Genomic DNA, 17,073 nt, shown 5'->3' with positions numbered 1-17,073 from the left:
TGTGAGTGATGCTTTGTACTGGTGAGGTGGTGTAGTGCTGGGGATGTAGTGTTATGTGAGTGATGTTCTGTACTGGTGAGGTGGTGTAGTGCTGGTGATGTAGTGTTGTGTGAGTGATGTTCTGTACTGGTGAGGTGGTGTAGTGCTGGGGATGTAGTGTTGTGTGAGTGATGCTTTGTACTGGTGAGGTGGTGTAGTGCTGGGGATGTAGTGTTGTGTGAGTGATGCTTTGTACTGGTGAGGTGGTGTAGTGCTGGGGATGTAGTGTTGTGTGAGTGATGCTTTGTACTGGTGAGGTGGTGTAGTGCTGGGGATGTAGTGTTGTGTGAGTGATGCTTTGTACTGGTGAGGTGGTGTAGTGCTGGGGATGTAGTGCAGCGTTGCTGATGATGTATTCTCTATCACAGCTGCAGACATGCAGAGGTAGCACTGTGCAAGAGACGGTGCATGCCTGGAAAAAATATCAGGAAGACTGTGAGAGAAAGATGAGGACGGATCCTCCACTGGGCGGTGAGTGCAACCTCAATAATCCTCGCAGAGAAGGAATAGGATGAAAGTGTAATATGTTTGCAGAATAATCCACAGGTCACCCAGAAACTACTGGACTGCAGCTCATACTGCCCGGACTATTCCTGCACGGCTCATACTGCCCGGACTATTCACACCGGCTCATACTGCCCGGACTATTCACACCGGCTCATACTGCCCGGACTATTCCTGCACCGGCTCATACTGCCCGGACTATTCACACCGGCTCATACTGCCCGGACTATTCCTGCACCGGCTCATACTGCCCGGACTATTCACACCGGCTCATACTGCCCGGACTATTCACACCGGCTCATACTGCCCGGACTATTCCTGCACCGGCTCATACTGCCCGGACTATTCACACCGGCTCATACTGCCCGGACTATTCCTGCACGGCTCATACTGCCCGGACTATTCACACCGGCTCATACTGCCCGGACTATTCCTGCACCGGCTCATACTGCCCGGACTATTCACACCGGCTCATACTGCCCGGACTATTCCTGCACCGGCTCATACTGCCCGGACTATTCCTGCACCGGCTCATACTGCCCGGACTATTCCTGCACGGCTCATACTGCCCGGACTATTCCTGCACGGCTCATACTGCCCGGACTATTCCTGCACTGGCTCATACTGCCCGGACTATTCACACCGGCTCATACTGCCCGGCCTATTCCTGCACCGGCTCATACTGCCCGGCCTATTCCTGCATCGGCTCATACTGCCCGGACTATTCCTGCACCGGCTCATACTGCCCGGACTATTCACACCGGCTCATACTGCCCGGACTATTCCTGCACCGGCTCATACTGCCCGGACTATTCCTGCACGGCTCATACTGCCCGGCCTATTCCTGCACCGGCTCATACTGCCCGGACTATTCCTGAACCGGCTCATACTGCCCGGCCTATTCCTGCACGGCTCATACTGCCCGGCCTATTCCTGCACCGGCTCATACTGCCCGGCCTATTCCTGCACCGGCTCATACTGCCCGGCCTATTCACACCGGCTCATACTGCCCGGACTATTCCTGCACCGCCTCATACTGCCCGGCCTATTCCTGCACCGGCTCATACTGCCCGGCCTATTCCTGCATCGGCTCATACTGCCCGGACTATTCCTGCACCGGCTCATACTGCCCGGACTATTCCTGCACCGGCTCATACTGCCCGGCCTATTCCTGCACCGGCTCATACTGCCCGGCCTATTCCTGCATCGGCTCATACTGCCCGGACTATTCCTGCACCGGCTCCTACTGCCCGGACTATTCCTGAACCGGCTCATACTGCCCGGCCTATTCCTGCACGGCTCATACTGCCCGGACTATTCACACCGGCTCATACTGCCTGGCCTATTCCTGCACCGGCTCATACTGCCCGGACTATTCCTGCACCGGCTCATACTGCCCGGCCTATTCACACCGGCTCATACTGCCCGGACTATTCACACCGGCTCATACTGCCCGGACTATTCACACCGGCTCATACTGCCCGGACTATTCCTGCACCGGCTCATACTGCCCGGCCTATTCCTGCACCGGCTCATACTGCCCGGCCTATTCCTGCACCGGCTCATACTGCCCGGACTATTCACACCGGCTCATACTGCCCGGCCTATTCCTGCAGCGGCTCATACTGCCCGGCCTATTCACACCGGCTCATACTGCCCGGACTATTCACACCGGCTCATACTGCCCGGCCTATTCCTGCACCGGCTCATACTGCCCGGCCTATTCCTGCACGGCTCATACTGCCCGGCCTATTCCTGCACCGGCTCATACTGCCCGGCCTATTCCTGCACCGGCTCATACTGCCCGGCCTATTCACACCGGCTCATACTGCCCGGCCTATTCCTGCACCGCCTCATACTGCCCGGCCTATTCCTGCACCGGCTCATACTGCCCGGACTATTCCTGCACCGGCTCATACTGCCCGGACTATTCCTGAACCGGCTCATACTGCCCGGCCTATTCCTGCACGGCTCATACTGCCCGGACTATTCACACCGGCTCATACTGCCTGGCCTATTCCTGCACCGGCTCATACTGCCCGGACTATTCCTGCACCGGCTCATACTGCCCGGCCTATTCCTGCACCGGCTCATACTGCCCGGCCTATTCCTGCACCGGCTCATACTGCCCGGACTATTCCTGCACCGGCTCATACTGCCCGGACTATTCCTGCACCGGCTCATACTGCCCGGACTATTCACACCGGCTCATACTGCCCGGACTATTCACAGCGGTTAATACTGCCTGGACTATTCCTGCACCGGCTGATACTGTCCGGACTAATTACTCCGGCTGATACTGCCCGGACTATTCACACCGGCTCATACTGCCCGGACTATTCACACCGGCTCATACTGCCCGGACTATTTCTGCACCGGCTCATACTGCCCGGACTATTCACACCGGCTCATACTGCCCGGACTATTCCTGCACCGGCTCATACTGCCCGGACTATTCACACCGGCTCATACTGCCCGGACTATTCACACCGGCTCATACTGCCCGGACTATTCACACCGGCTAATACTGCCCGGACTATTCACAGCGGTTAATACTGCCTGGACTATTCCTGCACCGGCTGATACTGCCCGGACTATTCACACCGGCTCATACTGCCTGGACTGTACACAGCCGCTCACACTGCCCAGACTATTCATACTGACTGCCTGGCTGATACCCACTGGCTCATACTGCCCAGACAATACTCATACAAGCTCAGACTTCCTGGACTATACACACCTGCTCAGATTGCCCGGACTATTCCTGCACCGGCTCATACTGCCCGGACTATTCACACCGGCTCATACTGCCCAGACTATTCCTGCACCGGCTCAGACTGCCCGGACTATACACGCACTGGCACAGACTGCCCGTAGTATATGCACTGGCTCATAATGCCTGGGCTATATACACAGGCTCAGACTGGCCATACTATTTATATTGGCTCACCCTGCCCAGACTATGCACGCACCATCTCAGACTGCCCAGACTATACACACACCATCTCAGACTGCCCAGACTATACACGCACCATCTCAGACTGCCCAGACTATACACACACCATCTCAGACTGCCCAGACTATACACACACCATCTTAGACTGCCCAGACTATACACACACCATCTCAGACTGCCCAGACTATACACACACCATCTTAGACTGCCCAGACTATACACGCACCATCTCAGACTGCCCAGACTATACACACACCATCTCAGACTGCCCAGACTATACACACACCATCTCAGACTGCCCAGACTATACACACACCATCTTAGACTGCCCAGACTATACACGCACCATCTCAGACTGCCCAGACTATACACACACCATCTCAGACTGCCCAGACTATACACACACCATCTTAGACTGCCCAGACTATACACGCACCATCTCAGACTGCCCAGACTATACACGCACCATCTCAGACTGCCCAGACTATACACACACCATCTCAGACTGCCCAGACTATACACACACCATCTCAGACTGCCCAGACTATACACACACCATCTTAGACTGCCCAGACTATACACACACCATCTCAGACTGCCCAGACTATACACACACCATCTCAGACTGCTCAGACTATACACGCACCATCTCAGACTGCCCAGACTATACAAACACCATCTCAGACTGCCCAGACTATACACACACCATCTCAGACTGCCCAGACTATACACGCACCATCTCAGACTGCCCAGACTATACACACCATCTCAGACTGCCCAGACTATACACACACCATCTCAGACTGCCCAGACTATACACACACCATCTCAGACTGCCCAGACTATACACACACCATCTCAGACTGCCCAGACTATACACACACCATCTTAGACTGCCCAGACTATACACACACCATCTCAGACTGCCCAGACTATACACACACCATCTCAGACTGCTCAGACTATACACGCACCATCTCAGACTGCCCAGACTATACACACACCATCTCAGACTGCCCAGACTATACACACACCATCTCAGACTGCCCAGACTATACACACACCATCCTAGACTGCCCAGACTATACACACACCATCCTAGACTGCCCAGACTATACACACACCATCTCAGACTGCCCAGACTATACACACACCATCTCAGACTGCCCAGACTATACACACACCATCTCAGACTGCCCAGACTATACACGCACCATCTCAGACTGCCCAGACTATACACGCACCATCTCAGACTGCCCAGACTATACACACACCATCTCAGACTGCCCAGACTATACACACACCATCTTAGACTGCCCAGACTATACACACACCATCTCAGACTGCCCAGACTATACACACACCATCTCAGACTGCCCAGACTATACACACACCATCTCAGACTGCTCAGACTATACACGCACCATCTCAGACTGCTCAGACTATACACACACCATCTCAGACTGCCCAGACTATACACACACCATCTCAGACTGCTCAGACTATACACGCACCATCTCAGACTGCTCAGACTATACACACACCATCTCAGACTGCTCAGACTATACACGCACCATCTCAGACTGCTCAGACTATACACACACCATCTCAGACTGCCCAGACTATACACACACCATCTCAGACTGCCCAGACTATACACACACCATCTTAGACTGCCCAGACTATACACACACCATCTCAGACTGCCCAGACTATACACACACCATCTCAGACTGCCCAGACTATACACACACCATCTTAGACTGCCCAGACTATACACACACCATCTCAGACTGCCCAGACTATGCACACACCATCTCAGACTGCCCAGACTATGCTCACACCATTTTAGACTGCCCAGACTATACACACACCATCTCAGACTGCCCAGACTATACACACACCATCTCAGACTGCCCAGACTATACACACACCATCTCAGACTGCCCAGACTATACACACACCATCTCAGACTGCCCAGACTATACACACACCATCTTAGACTGCCCAGACTATACACACACCATCTCAGACTGCCCAGACTATACACACACCATCTCAGACTGCCCAGACTATACACGCACCATCTCAGACTGCCCAGACTATACACGCACCATCTCAGACTGCCCAGACTATGCACACACCATCTCAGACTGCCCAGACTATACACACACCATCTCAGACTGCCCAGACTATACACACACCATCTCAGACTGCCCAGACTATACACACACCATCTCAGACTGCCCAGACTATACACACACCATCTTAGACTGCCCAGACTATATACACCATCTCAGACTGCCCAGACTATACACACACCATCTTGGACTGCCCAGACTATACACACACCATCCTAGACTGCCCAGACTATACACGCACTATCTCAGACTGCCCAGACTATACACACACCATCTTAGACTGCCCAGACTATACACACACCATCCTAGACTGCCCAGACTATACACACACCATCTCAGACTGCTCAGACTATACACGCACCATCTCAGACTGCCCAGACTATACACACACCATCTCAGACTGCCCAGACTATACACACACCATCTCAGACTGCCCAGACTATACACACACCATCTTAGACTGCCCAGACTATACACACACCATCTCAGACTGCCCAGACTATGCACACACCATCTCAGACTGCCCAGACTATGCTCACACCATCTTAGACTGCCCAGACTATACACACACCATCTCAGACTGCCCAGACTATACACGCACCATCTCAGACTGCCCAGACTATACACGCACCATCTCAGACTGCCCAGACTATACACACACCATCTTAGACTGCCCAGACTATACACACACCATCTCAGACTGCCCAGACTATACACACACCATCTCAGACTGCCCAGACTATACACACACCATCTTAGACTGCCCAGACTATACACACACCATCTCAGACTGCCCAGACTATACACACACCATCTTAGACTGCCCAGACTATACACACACCATCTCAGACTGCCCAGACTATACACACACCATCTCAGACTGCCCAGACTATACACGCACCATCTCAGACTGCCCAGACTATACACACACCATCTCAGACTGCCCAGACTATACACACACCATCTTAGACTGCCCAGACTATACACACACCATCTCAGACTGCCCAGACTATACACACACCATCTCAGACTGCCCAGACTATACACGCACCATCTCAGACTGCCCAGACTATACACGCACAATCTCAGACTGCCCAGACTATACACGCACCATCTCAGACTGCCCAGACTATACACACACCATCTCAGACTGCCCAGACTATACACACACCATCTCAGACTGCCCAGACTATACACACACCATCTCAGACTGCCCAGACTATACACACACCATCTCAGACTGCCCAGACTATACACACACCATCTCAGACTGCCCAGACTATACACACACCATCTCAGACTGCCCAGACTATACACACACCATCTCAGACTGCCCAGACTATACACACACTATCTCAGACTGCCCAGACTATACACACACCATCTCAGACTGCCCAGACTATGCTCACACCATCTCAGACTGCCCAGACTATGCTCACACCATCTTAGACTGCCCAGACTATACACACACCATCTCAGACTGCCCAGACTATACACACACCATCTCAGACTGCCCAGACTATACACACACCATCTCAGACTGCCCAGACTATACACGCACCATCTCAGACTGCCCAGACTATACACACACACCATCTCAGACTGCCCAGACTATACACACACCATCTCAGACTGCCCAGACTATACACGCACCATCTCAGACTGCCAGACTATACACGCACCATCTCAGACTGCCAGACTATACACACACTATGTAGCAAAAAGACCGGAACTTCGTAGAATTTCAATCAGGAATTCGGTTTATTGGTCACCTATTATTTTTTCACAGTGACGCGTTTCAGCTCCAGCTTTCTTCAGACTATATACAAACATCTCACATGCAATCTTTAAATAGGGAAATGAAATACAGAGGAACTGACATCATCAGTAAGACTCCTCCCCCTCACTGACGATAATGGCCGTATAATGACAAGTATATAGTAGGATGTTATCCAATTCGTTTGGTAATCAATTCCGCCAGGAAAAAAAGGAAAGTACATTTATAAACTATAAACAAGCAGGAAACATCAAAGGAAGCCGGACACATTGTATCCACCACTGAGGCCCCTGGGTTCCGTCGTTTGTAAACCATGGATCCAGTAGGCCTCGCTCTTTAGTAACAGTTTATTTCTGTCACCTCCTCGACGGGGGAACGAAACACCCTCAATAATTTGATACCGTAATTGTGCAATATTGTGCTTTTTTTTGTGAAAATGAAGGAGTATTGGAAGCAATAAATTCCATCTGGGAGGAGCTGAAGTTTACAGTTCACCAAGATCTGGAGAGGATCTCATTTCTAGACACTTGGGTGATCAAGGGGAAGGATGTGAGGTACAGACAGATTTATTCAGAAATAGTCTGCTGGCCTTCTCTAGTAGTCATCCAGCATCTATTAAACAATCTATTCCCTATTCTCAATATCAAAGAGTGAAACGCATTGTTAGTAACACAGATACATGTCAAAGAATATTAGATGACATGACTGGTAAGTTTAGAGAGAGAGGCTACCCCTGGAGATAAGGCTGATATCACACAGGTGGCTAAACATAAAAAGGAGACAAGGATCCCTTTAGTGGTTAAGTATCACCCATGGACCCAACGCCTGAGGACTAGTGTTAATCAACATTGGCACATACTATCTAAATCCTACCCACAGATAGGTGAGTTTCAGAGACCACCTACGATGTGTTACAAACGTGCCGACAATATCAGAGATAAAATAGTTCGGGCGGAAGTGGGAAGTAATAGAATAGAAAAAAGACAAAGCGCCTTGTCTTCCCCTAGACCAGGGACGTCTCCCTGTCCAACTGGGTGAATTGCTCCAGTGTCATTAAGGGTCCATGTTTCTCTCATCCACATTCAGGTGAAAGGATTTCGATAAGGGGCACATTCACATGTGATGGCAGATTTGTGATTTACATTCTTAAGTGTCCATGCGGATTATTATATGTGGGGGAAACCTCCATGAGAATGAAGGACAGACTGAGCACAAATCTACTAGGTAAGAAAAGGTAATTTACTGCAATACTCCTTCATTTTCACGAAAAAAAAGCATAATATTGCACAATTACGGTATCAAATTATTGAGGGTGTTTCGTTCCCCCGTCGAGGAGGTGACAGAAATAAACTGTTACTAAAGAGCGAGGCCTACTGGATCCATGGTTTACAAACGACGGAACCCAGGGGCCTCAGTGGTGGATACAATGTGTCCGGCTTCCTTTGATGTTTCCTGCTTGTTTATAGTTTATAAATGTACTTTCCTTTTTTTCCTGGCGGAATTGATTACCAAACGAATTGGATAACATCCTACTATATACTTGTCATTATACGGCCATTATCGTCAGTGAGGGGGAGGAGTCTTACTGATGATGTCAGTTCCTCTGTATTTCATTTGCCTATTTAAAGATTGCATGTGAGATGTTTGTATATAGTCTGAAGAAAGCTGGTGCTGAAACGCGTCACTGTGAAAAAATAATATGTGACCAATAAACCGAATTCCTGATTGAAATTCTGCGAAGTGCCGGTCTTTTTGCTACATTGTTTCATCGGACGCCAATCCATTGACGCGTGCACCGCAACTTCAAAAAGGTAGTGCCGACCTGTTATCTATTTATACACACACTATCTTAGACTGCCCAGACAATACACACACCATCTTAGACTGCCCGGACTATACACGCATCGGTTCAAACTACCCAGACTATACACATGCCAGCTACGACTGCCCGGACTATACACATGCCAGCTACGACTGCCCGGACTATACACGTGCTGGCTCAGACTGCCCGGACTATACACGTGCTAGCTCAGACTGCCCGGACTATTCACTTGCTGGCTCAGACTGCCCGGACTATGTACGTGCTGGCTTAGACTGCCCGGACTATGTACGTGCTGGCTCAGACTGCCCGGACTATGCACGTGCTGGCTCAGACTGCCCGGACTATACACCCACCGGCTCAGACTGCCTGGACTATGCACACTGGCTCAGACTGCCCGGACTATGCACGTGCTGGCTCAGACTGCCCGGACTATACACGTGCTGGCTCAGACTGCCCGGACTATACACATGCTGGCTCAGACTGCCCGGACTATGCACACTGGCTCAAACTGTCCAGGCTCTACACACCAGTTCAGACTGCCCAGACTGTACACTTTGGCTCAGACTCCATGGACTATATTTGCATCGGCTGATTCTGCCAAGACTAAACACATTGGCTCAGACTTCCCAAACTATACACGTGCTGGCTCAGAATTCCTGGACTATACACTTAAAGGCTCAGACTGCCTGGACAATACATGCACCAGCTCAGACTGCCCAGACTATACACGCATCGACTCAGACTGCCTGGAATATACACGCACTGATAAAGACTCCCCGGACTATACACGCACTGTCTCAGACTGCTTGGACTAAACATGCACTGGCTCAGACTACCCAGGCTATTCATGTGCTGGCTCAGACAACACAGACTATACAAACACTGGCTCAAACTGCCCGGACTATTCATGCACTGGCTCAGACAACACAGACTATACAAACACTGGCTCAAACTGCCCTGGCTATACAAGCACCGGTTCACACTGCCCGGACTATACATGTGCTGGCTCAGACTTCCTGGACTATACACGTAACAGCTCAGACTGCCTAGAATATACACGCACTGATAAAGACTCCCCGGACTATACACGCACTGTCTCAGACTGCTCGGACTAAACATGCATTGGCTCAGACTACCCAGGCTATTCATGCACTGGCTCAGACAACACAGACTATACAAACACTGGCTCAGACTGCTCGGACTATACACGCACTGGCTCAAACTGCCCTGGCTATACAAGCACCGGTTCACACTGCCCGGACTATACATGTGCTGGCTCAGACCTCCTGGACTGTACACGTAACGGCTTAGACTGCCTGGACTATATATGCACCAGTTCAAAGTGCACAGACTATAAATGTTGGCTCAGACTCCCCGGACTATATACTCATCTGCTGATTCTGCCAATACTAAAAACATTGGCTCAGATTTTCCGGACAATACACACACCATCTCAGATTGCCTAGACTATACATGTGCCGGTTCAGACTGCCCAGGCTACACACGTGGTGGCTCAGAGTTCCTGGACTATACACGCACTGTGTCAGACTGCCCAGACTATACATGTACCGACTCAGACTGCCTGGACTATATGCACTGGCTACAACTGCCCAGGCTATACACACCAGCTCAGATTGCCCAGACTGTACACTTTAGCTCAGGAGTATATACGCATCGGCTGATTCTGCCACGACTAAACACATTGGCTCAGACTTCCCAGACTACACACACTATCTCAGACAGCCCAGACTATGCACCCACCAGCTCAGACTGCCCAGACTATACACGTGCTGGCTCAGACTTCCTGGACTATACACGTAATGACTCCAACTGCCTGGACTATACATGTACCGACTCAGACTGCCGGGCTATACGCACTGGCTCAGACTGCCCAGATTATACACATTGGCTCAGACTCCCTGGACTATACACTCACCGGCTCAGACTGCCCAGACTATACATGCATCAGCTCAATCTTCCCAGACTGTACACTTTGGCTCAGACTCCCTGGAGTATATACGCATCGGCTGATTCTGCCACGACAAAACACATTGTCTCAGACTTCCTGGACTACACACACTATCTCAGACAGCCCAGACTATGTAGCCACCAATTCAGACTGCTCAGACTGTACATGCATTGGCTCAGACTACCCAGACTATACACATCGGTTCAGACTCCCCAGACTATATACGCACCGGCTTATACTGCCTGGACTATACATAGACGTCTCATATTGCCTAAACTATACACATCGGCTCAACTGCCTGGACTATATACACAACGGCTCTGACTACCCAGACTATACACCCGCCACCTCAGACTGTCTGGACTATGTATACACCAGCCAAGACTGCCTGAATTATACACACATTGGCTCAGACTGACTGGACTATACACGCACCGACTCCGACTGCCCGGACTATACACACACCGGCACAGACTGCTCAAACTATACATGCACTGGCTTAGACTGCCTGGACTATACATGCACTGGCTTAGACTGCCCGGACTATACACGCACTGGCTCAGACTGGCCAGACTATACACATTGGCTCAGACTCCCCGGACTATACACGCACTGGCTCAGACTGCCCGGACTATACATGTGCTGGCTCAGACTGCCCGGACTATACATGTGCTGGCTCAGACTGCCCAGACTATACACGCACCGGCTCAGACTGCCCGGACTATACATGTGCTGGCTCAGACTGCCCAGACTATACACCCACCGGCTCAGACTGCCCAAACTATACACACACTGACTCAAACTGCCCGGACTATACATGTGCTGGCTCAGACTGCCCAGACTATACACCCACCGGCTCAGACTGCCCAAACTATACACACACTGACTCAAACTGCCTGGACTATACATGTGCTGGCTCAGACTGCCTGGATTATACACACACCAGCTGAGACTGCCTGGACTATATATGCACCAGCTCAGACTGGCCAGACTGTACATGCCTCAGCTCAAAGTGCACAGACTATACACTTTGGCTCAGACTCCCTGGACTATATACTCATCTGCTGATTCTGCCAATACTAAAAACATTGGCTCAGATCTCCCTGACTATACACACACCATCTCAGATTGCCTAGACTATACATGTGCCGGTTCAGACTGCCCAGGCTACACACGTGGTGGCACAGACTTTCTGGACTATACATGCACTGACTCAGACTGCCCAGACTATACATGCACTGTGTCAGACTGCCCAGACTATACATGCACTGACTCAGACTGCCTGGACTATACCCACTGGCTCAAACTGCCCAGGCTATACACACCAGCTCAGATTGCTCAGACTGTACATGTGCCGGTTCAGACTACCCAGGCTACACACGTGGTGGCACAGACCTCCTGGACTATAAACGCACTGACTCAGACTGCCTGGACTATACACACACCAGCTCAGACTGCCTGGACTATATACAGACTATACATGCACTGGCTAATTCAGGTCCATAAATATTGGGACATTGACACAATTCTAACATTTTTGGCTCTATACACCACCACAAGGGATGTGAGATGAAACAAGATGTGCTTTACCTGCAGACTGTCAGCTGTAATTTGAGGTATTTACATCCAAACCAGGTGAACGGTGCAGGAATTACAACAGTTTGCATATGAGCCTCCCACTTGTTAAGGGACCAAAAGTAATGGGACATAATAATAATCATAAATAAAACTTTCACCTTTTAATACTTGGTTGCAAATCCTTTGCAGTCAATTACAGCCTGAAGTCTGGAACGCATAGACCTCCCCAGACGCTGGGTTTCATCCCTGGTGATGCTCGGCCAGGCTCTACTGCAACTGTCTTCAGCTCCTGCTTGTTCTTGGGGCATTTTCCCTTCAGTTTTGTCTTCAGCAGGTGAAATGCTCAATCGGATTCAGGTCCGGGGATTGACTTGGCCATTGCATAACAGTCCACTTTTTTCCTTAAAAAACTCTTTGGTTGCTTTTGCAGTATGCTTTGGGTCATTGTCCATCTGCGCTGTGAAGAGCCGTCCAATGAGTTCTGAAGCGTTTGGCTGAATATGAGCAGATAATATTGCCCGAAACACTTCAGAATTCATCCTGCTGCTTTTGTCAGCAGTCACATCATCAATAAATACAAGAGAAGCAGTTCCATTGGCAGCCATACATGTCCACGCCATGACACTACCACCACCATGCTTCACTGATGAGGTGGTATGCTTAGGATCATGAGCAGCTCCTTTCCTTCTCCATACTCTTCTCTTCCCATCACTCTGGTACAAGTTGATCTTGGTCTCATCTGTCCATAGGATGTTGTTCCAGAACTGTGAAGGCTTTTTTAGATGTCGTTTGGCAAACTCTAATCTGGCCTTCCTGTTTTTGAGGCTCACCGATGGTTTCCATCTTGTGGTGAACCCTCTGTATTCACTGTGGTGAAGTCTTCTCCTGATTGTTGACTGACACACATACACCTACCTCCTGGAGAGTGTTCTTGATCCGGCCAACTGTTGTGAAGGGGGTTTTCTTCACCAGGGAAAGAATTCTTCGCTCATCCACCACAGTTGTTTTCCGTGGTCTTCCGGGTCTTTTGGTGTTGCTGAGCTCACCGGTGCGTTCCTTCTTTATAAGAATGTTCCAAACAGTTGTTTTGGCCGCGCCTAATGTTTTTGCTATCTCTCCGATGGGCTTGTTGTGTTTTTCAGCCCAATGATGGCTTCACTGATAGTGACAGCTCTTTGGATCTCATCTTGAGAGTTGACAGCAACAGATTCCAAATGCAAATAGCAGACTGGAAATGACCTCTGGACCTTGTATCTGCTCATTGTAATTGGGATAATGAGGGAATTACACAGACCTGGCCATGGAACAGCCGAGAAGACAATTGTCCCATTACTTTTGGTTGCTTAACAAGTGGCACATATGGAAACTGCTGTAATTCCTGCACCGTTCACCTGATTTGGATGTAAATACCTCAGATTAAAGCTGACAGTCTGCAGGTAAAGCACATCGTGTTTGTTTCCTTTCAAATCCATTGTGGTGGTGTATAGAGCCAGAAATGTTACAATTGTGTCCATGTCCCAATATTTATGGACCTGACTGTATGCACCGACTCACACTGCCAGCTCAAAATATTCATGCACTAACTCAAACCAGCCAGACGTGCAGGCTTCTTGATGACCAGGACTCCATGTCTATCAGATGTCCGCACACAACATTGACAACTCTGTCCCATGTGTTTCAGGAGTGTTTTGTAATCGCACATTTGATATGTATGTGTGCTGGGGAGATGCTGCTGCTAACTCAACCCATGCAGAGCCATGTCCATCATATCTGCCCTGGTACGCTCAAGGTGAGTTGGTGGGGTGGGAAAGAAGCTGCTTGGAGGGTAAATGGCAGTGAACTGTGACTGACCCATCCACCTCTCTCCACCATTCTCCAGTAAGAGATGGTCTTGTATTCCGGCGCTGTGGTTCAGATGGTCAGTGGGTTCGTGATGAGACAGACGTGCCGTGGAGAGACCACTCTCAGTGTGAGAACGTTGACCCTGAACAGGAGCAGTCACATGTAAGAGAACATGTCTCCGTGTATTCATAATAAAGGGAAAACCTTGAGCGCAGAGGGACCTGCAGATGTGGAGGGTCCTGTGTGCGTGGAGGGCCCTGTGAGCATGTAGGGATCTGTGACCATGGAGGGCCCCATAAGGGTGGAGGGTTCTGTGACAGTGGAGAACCCCATTAGCATGGAGGGCCCTGTGAGTGTGGAGGGCCCTGTGAGTGTGGAGGGCCCTGTGAGAGCAGAGGGCCCTGTGAGCTTGTAGGGCTCTGTGACCATGGATAGCACCATGAGCATGGAGGGCTCTGTGACCATGGAGGACCCCATGAGCATGGAGGGCTCCGTGACCGTGGAGGACCCCATGAGCATGGAGGGCTCTGTGACCGTGGAGGACCCCATGAGCATGGAGGGCTCCGTGACCGTGGAGGACCCCATGAGCATGGAGGGCTCTGTGACCGTGGAGGACCGCATGAGCATGGAGGGCTCTGTGACCGTGGAGGACCGCATGAGCATGGAGGGCTCTGTGACCATGGAGGACCGCATGAGCATGGAGGGCTCTGTGACCGTGGAGGACCGCATGAGCATGGAGGGCTCTGTGACCATGGAGGGCTCTGTGACTAGTGATGAGCGTCAGGGGTCATATTCGAATTCGCAATATTTCGCGAATATTTCGTAGAATATTCGTAGAATATTCCTAAATTCGAAAATTCGTTATATTCTACGATTTTTTTTTACTCCAAAAATCGGCAATGTAATGATCGTGTAATATGCAAATTTTCGTATTCGAATTTACGAATTTTCGAATTTTTATTGCAAATTTTTTAACTTTTAGACAGAATATTATAGCACTATATTAGCTAAATTGCTCTATATTCGTTTTTTTTCGAATATTCGCTATATTGCTAAAACAAGAATATATAGCAATATAGCGAATATTCGAAAAAAACGAATATAGAGCAATTTAGCTAATATAGTGCTATATTCTTCTTTGTCTAATAGTTGTAATTTTTTTCTCATTTGAAGTTCAGATTGGAAAAAAATTACAACTATAAAAAAACAAGATTATAGCACTATATTAGCTAAATTGCTCTATATTAGTTTTTTTTTTGAATATTCGCTATATTGCTAAAACAAGAATATATAGCAATATAGCGAATATTCGAAAAAAAAAGAATATAGAGCAAAATTTGCAAACAATACTACTCCTAAAGTCAAGTATATTGCAGCCTTTTTATTGGCCCACAAGCTAGAAGCAGGGAGGGATCATGTGTACTGATTAAAAAAAAAAAAAATCAAATATTTTAAAAAAAATAATAAAATAGAATATTCGAAATTACGACTATATATCACTATATTCGAAATATTTGCGAATTTTCGAAGTACCTATATTCGCGATAAAAATTTGATATTCGAATATTCGTGATCAACACTATCTGTGACCATGGAGGACCCCATGAGCATGGAGGGCTCTGTGACCATGAAGGACCGCATGAGCATGGAGGGCTCTGTGACCGTGGAGGACCGCATGAGCATGGAGGGCTCTGTGACCGTGGAGGACCGCATGAGCATGAAGGGCTCTGTGACCATGGAGGACCCCATGAGCATGGAGGGCTTTGTGACCGTGAAGGACCGCATGAGCATGGAGGGCTCTGTGACCGTGGAGGACCGCATGAGCATGGAGGGCTCTGTGACCGTGGAGGACCACATGAGCATGGAGGGCTCTGTGACCATGGAGGACCCTATGAGCATGGAGGGCTCTGTGACCATGGAGGACCCCATGAGCATGGAGGGCTCCGTGACCGTGGAGGACCCCATGAGCATGGAGGGCTCTGTGAGTGTGGAGGACCCACGTGAGTGTGGAGTGCTGTGTGAGAGCAGAGGGCCCCGTGAGCTTGTAGGGCTCTGTGACCATGGAGGACCCCATGAGCATGGAGGGCTCTGTGACCGTGGAGGACCGCATGAGCATGGAGGGCTCTGTGACCGTGGAGGACCCCATGAGCATGGAGGGCTCTGTGAGTGTGGAGGACCCCATGAGCATGGAGGGCTCTGTGACCGTGAAGGACCGCATGAGCATGGAGGGCTCTGTGACCGTGGAGGACCCCATGAGCATGGAGGGCTCTGTGACCATGGAGGACCCCATGAGCATGGAGGGCTCTGTGACCGTGGAGGACCCCATGAGCATGGAGGGCTCTGTGATCGTGGAGGACCCCATGAGCATGGAGGGCTCTGTGACCGTGGAGGACCCCATGAGCATGGAGGGTTCCGTGACCGTGGAGGACCCTATGAGCATGGAGG

General features: G+C 50.0%; 1 protein-coding gene across 1 annotated transcript in view; it reads left to right on the top strand.

Moving 5' to 3' along the window:
* The first annotated feature begins 410 nt into the window (after positions 1-410).
* Positions 411-17,073, top strand: part of LOC120978221 (gastric inhibitory polypeptide receptor-like) — a 75,675-nt gene continuing 59,012 nt past the window's right edge. Inside the window, exons 1-3 of the mRNA XM_040406447.1 lie at positions 411-510; positions 14,468-14,575; positions 14,666-14,790. Of these exons, the coding sequence (XP_040262381.1) occupies positions 486-510; positions 14,468-14,575; positions 14,666-14,790 (258 nt within the window). The 5' untranslated portion in view covers positions 411-485. The remainder of the gene's footprint in view (positions 511-14,467; positions 14,576-14,665; positions 14,791-17,073) is intronic.

Source organism: Bufo bufo, chromosome 8 (genome assembly GCF_905171765.1).
Source record: "Bufo bufo chromosome 8, aBufBuf1.1, whole genome shotgun sequence".
Classification (NCBI taxonomy): domain Eukaryota; kingdom Metazoa; phylum Chordata; class Amphibia; order Anura; family Bufonidae; genus Bufo; species Bufo bufo.
The sequence above is the reverse complement of the archived record's forward strand: the minus strand, read 5'-3'. Positions and strand labels throughout refer to the sequence as shown.